Source organism: Notothenia coriiceps, unplaced genomic scaffold (assembly GCF_000735185.1).
Source record: "Notothenia coriiceps isolate Sejong01 unplaced genomic scaffold, NC01 NC01_scaffold00032813, whole genome shotgun sequence".
Classification (NCBI taxonomy): domain Eukaryota; kingdom Metazoa; phylum Chordata; class Actinopteri; order Perciformes; family Nototheniidae; genus Notothenia; species Notothenia coriiceps.
The window spans coordinates 71,905-75,477 of NW_011365514.1; the positions used below are offsets into that span (position 1 = coordinate 71,905).

The 3,573-nt window shown below is 39.0% G+C and overlaps 1 protein-coding gene across 1 annotated transcript in view; it reads left to right on the plus strand.

Moving 5' to 3' along the window:
* LOC104961186 (neural-cadherin-like) overlaps positions 1-282 on the plus strand; it is a gene marked incomplete at its 5' end in the record, with an annotated part of 68,308 nt that extends 68,026 nt beyond the window's left edge. The window contains one exon of the mRNA XM_010789425.1: positions 250-282. Coding sequence (XP_010787727.1) covers positions 250-282 — 33 coding nt within the window. The remainder of the gene's footprint in view (positions 1-249) is intronic.
* Between the last annotated feature and the right edge of the window lie 3,291 nt (positions 283-3,573).

Here is a 3,573-nt window from a genome sequence, read left to right on the forward strand (position 1 = left end):
TGTGTGTGTGTGTGTGTGTGTGTGTGTGTGTGTGTGTGTGTGTGTGTGTGTGTGTGTGTGTGTGTGTGTCACTCTAACAAGCCAAGCACGGCACATAAGGAAAAACAAAAATATGGCAGACTAGTGCATATTTAGTTTACATTTACCGTTCCAGTGCTTTATCAAATTGCTCAACCTTGAGAGTTATAGTTTCCTTTCTGCCTCATCACCATTTAGCCCACTTTTATCAGGAAGTGGTACAGAATATAGCTCCAGTTGTTAGACTCAAGCTGCCTACTGTAGTGCAACACATCCTCCCGTTGAATCTGCACTTCGCACCTCAGCATTCTGTTGTTGGTTGGTGCGCACGGCGCACGCCCATGTGTTTATTGGCCTGTGTAAACTAGATTAGCTAGACATTATTACAGCTGATGTTATGGATCATTGAGCGATGGTGTTAAATGTACATGTTGGGACAGTTTCTGTGACGGCCTCAGCATCAGTTTCCTGATGAGCTANTTGGCAGCTTTGTTTTGAAAGAAAAGTTGTGGCTCATCGGACATTTATGAGAGAAAATCTCTAATGTCCGAGTGAAAGTGAATGCAGCACAAGACGCGAGCCTTGTAACCCCTCCACCCCCTGGCGCGAGCTTGGAAATATGATTGGCGGCGATTTCATTTGAACGGGAGGACAGCGCAAAACGAGAAGCATTTCGGATACAAGTAGACAGAAGGAATGAGGTATTTGCGGTCAGGGTATGGCTGGGGTAGGCTACAGCCATACCAAGAAATGGCTTAGCCCCACCATGAACAATGATGTTAAAGTAAGCAAAATAAAGTCCGCCAACTCGCGCGGAGTAAATTGCACAGACAGCAGTTAGTAAGATTGATATTCAGTAGCCACTTGTCTGGAAATACCGAAGACTAGAAACGGTTTTGAAAACTTTTGTCATGTAGTGATTGTCTTCTCAATAGAACATCTTTCATAATGTCTTCTGGCCAATCAGAATCAAGATAACGGCGTGGTGTTGTTGCAGGAAGACCCGACGGAGAATACTTTTGCTGTAGTACATCTCTGCTCTATATACATCGATGCAACATTACGTGTTGATAGAAATCAACACGTAATGAAATAAGACCCCACGGTTTGATGATTGATAGGTGTGTGGGCTGTCTTTCATTTTGACACACAGAAACATGTTATAATAAACATACATACTGTATGTTAAATGGATATATCCGCCTTCTTTCATTTATTTTTCCATTCCCACAACAATATGCATAAAGAACTGAGACTGCCAAGGCACACANACACATTTTTTTAACCCTAATTGATGCAGTTAGTCACTTCTTTAATGTTTGTTCTTTCTGATGTAAAGTCAAGGTTGTAAGTGTATGCAATGAAGTTGTGGGGCGCTGAACTGTTCTTTTATGATAGTAATTATTTGTCTTTCAAATTTGAAGGAGGGTGAGCAAGCATCTTGAGGAACATTCATCATTAACTCCTCCAACAAATATAGTTTATTTAATAATAACACTGAATATGTGAATCATAACAGTGATTGACAGCTGATAGGAATAATATGATTGTTAATATTATCATATTCATACAGACACACATCGATGAGACAGTTAATTAATGTACTTATTGCAGCAGTCTGCATATATTTGGTACCCCTGCTGGTCTAAGAGTGAAACCAACTCATTCAGTTAAAATTCATTAAATGATGTCTTGCCACCTTATATATTTATATTTAAGGCTTTACTGATGTGCCACAATAATGTCACCAAATGTTATTTAGTTAAAATATCAATATTGTGGCTTTCCAAGTTAACATTGATTGATATGACTGCGATTAAATCAGCATATACTTCTGCCAGGGGATGCCACCCCTCAAATTATCCTGCCACCCTCTTGCCACCCCATGAATATTTTTCTAGATCCGCCCCTGGCGCACGCCCATGTGTTTATTGGCCTGTGTAAACTAGATTAGCTAGACATTATTACAGCTGATGTTATGGATCATTGAGCGATGGTGTTAAATGTACATGTTGGGACAGTTTCTGTGACGGCCTCAGCATCAGTTTCCTGATGAGCTACTCCCCCCAAATCCGGAAAGATGGCTGACACCTGGTTTGGGTTGACTGCTTACTGATATGTATGGGTGCCTGAGCTGTCAGTCTCCCTATCCATTAATTGGTTGTTTGTCTTTTTATTCATACTGAGATCCACACACTCATACACTACACAAACTACTATGCACAGTAAAGTGTTTGGGCTCTATGCCAATTTCTGTTCTCCCAAACTCTTTTCTGGGCTGAGTATTTTTCAATTAAGCTGGTCAAAAACATATCTGCCTGGTGTAACCTCACAGTCACATGCTTAAATGATTCCTAATATCAAATAGACATTCCTATATCAAAACATGGATAAAGTGTACTGCTTGATTGTATTAATGTAAGTATACATTAATAAGTTATTGGTCAATTTGCTAAATAAAACGTGAAAAAATCGTGGCTCGTCCAAGTCAAGTTTTGGTAGTAAGAGTTTCCGTTGCTACTTTTGGAGTTTGACACATAGTTGTTTTTGTGAGTGCTTTAAACTAATATGTGGGCTATGTTTTGGAATAGAAGGTTTATTTAAAGTATTTTTGCTGGAGAAAAGAAAATTACATTTAAAATTGTAATTTAAAATGTTTTTTTGCGGATGGGTGATAAACAGGTAGTGCTAGCATGTTTGGTGTGGCGTCTAACTGGGGTTCTCCTTTGTGAAGCAGAGCATCAGGTTCTAGTCTGTTGCAGGGTGTGTGGTTAGGGTTAGAGTGACGGAGAAAGTGGCTAGAGCTAATTGTCTCGGTATCAAGTCCATGTTCTTTTGTGGGGTCACTGTGCAAACAATTTCTCTCCAGTACCACTGCGTTTCATTGAATAAGTACCTTACATAAGTATCTGCACAATGACCTGGAAAGTTGTTTAGATAGTTACTCACTCTCATTAGTTAGGTTTAGCATTGGGAGTCTACATTTTCTGATGCCACTCATTGCAAAATGTTGGTAGCTGATACCTCAATTTGATCATCTCTGTTGCTAGATTTGATGGTTGGTTATGGTGAACATCAGATCTAATTGGATATACCATAGAAAAAGTGTTGGAAAAATGACATACCAAAGGAACAACTGAAATTAGATTTGCAAATATACAAATTTATATGAAAAATATATAACAGCAATGGATGAACTATTCATATGTTTTGGTTCACCATAATCACTGTCATGGATTTAGCTAAGAACCTACTTGATGTTTTGTAATGGGATAGGGTTAGTCACCATGTTTTAATAACTAAGTAAAGATGAAGACATTTCAAATCTAAAGACTCATATAAGTACAGGAGACTGCAGCATACCTCAAAAGGTGCAGCAGTGTACACATGAACATTGCTTTCATGTTAAAGATGGATTAGAGTCAGTTAATTACCCTGCCGGGGGGGATAGTTGTCACTACTTTTGACAGAGAGGATTGACAGCCTGTGCAAAGAGAGGTACACACTACCCATGGTCTCAGATGTATAGCTCACATATAACATGTACAATTATAT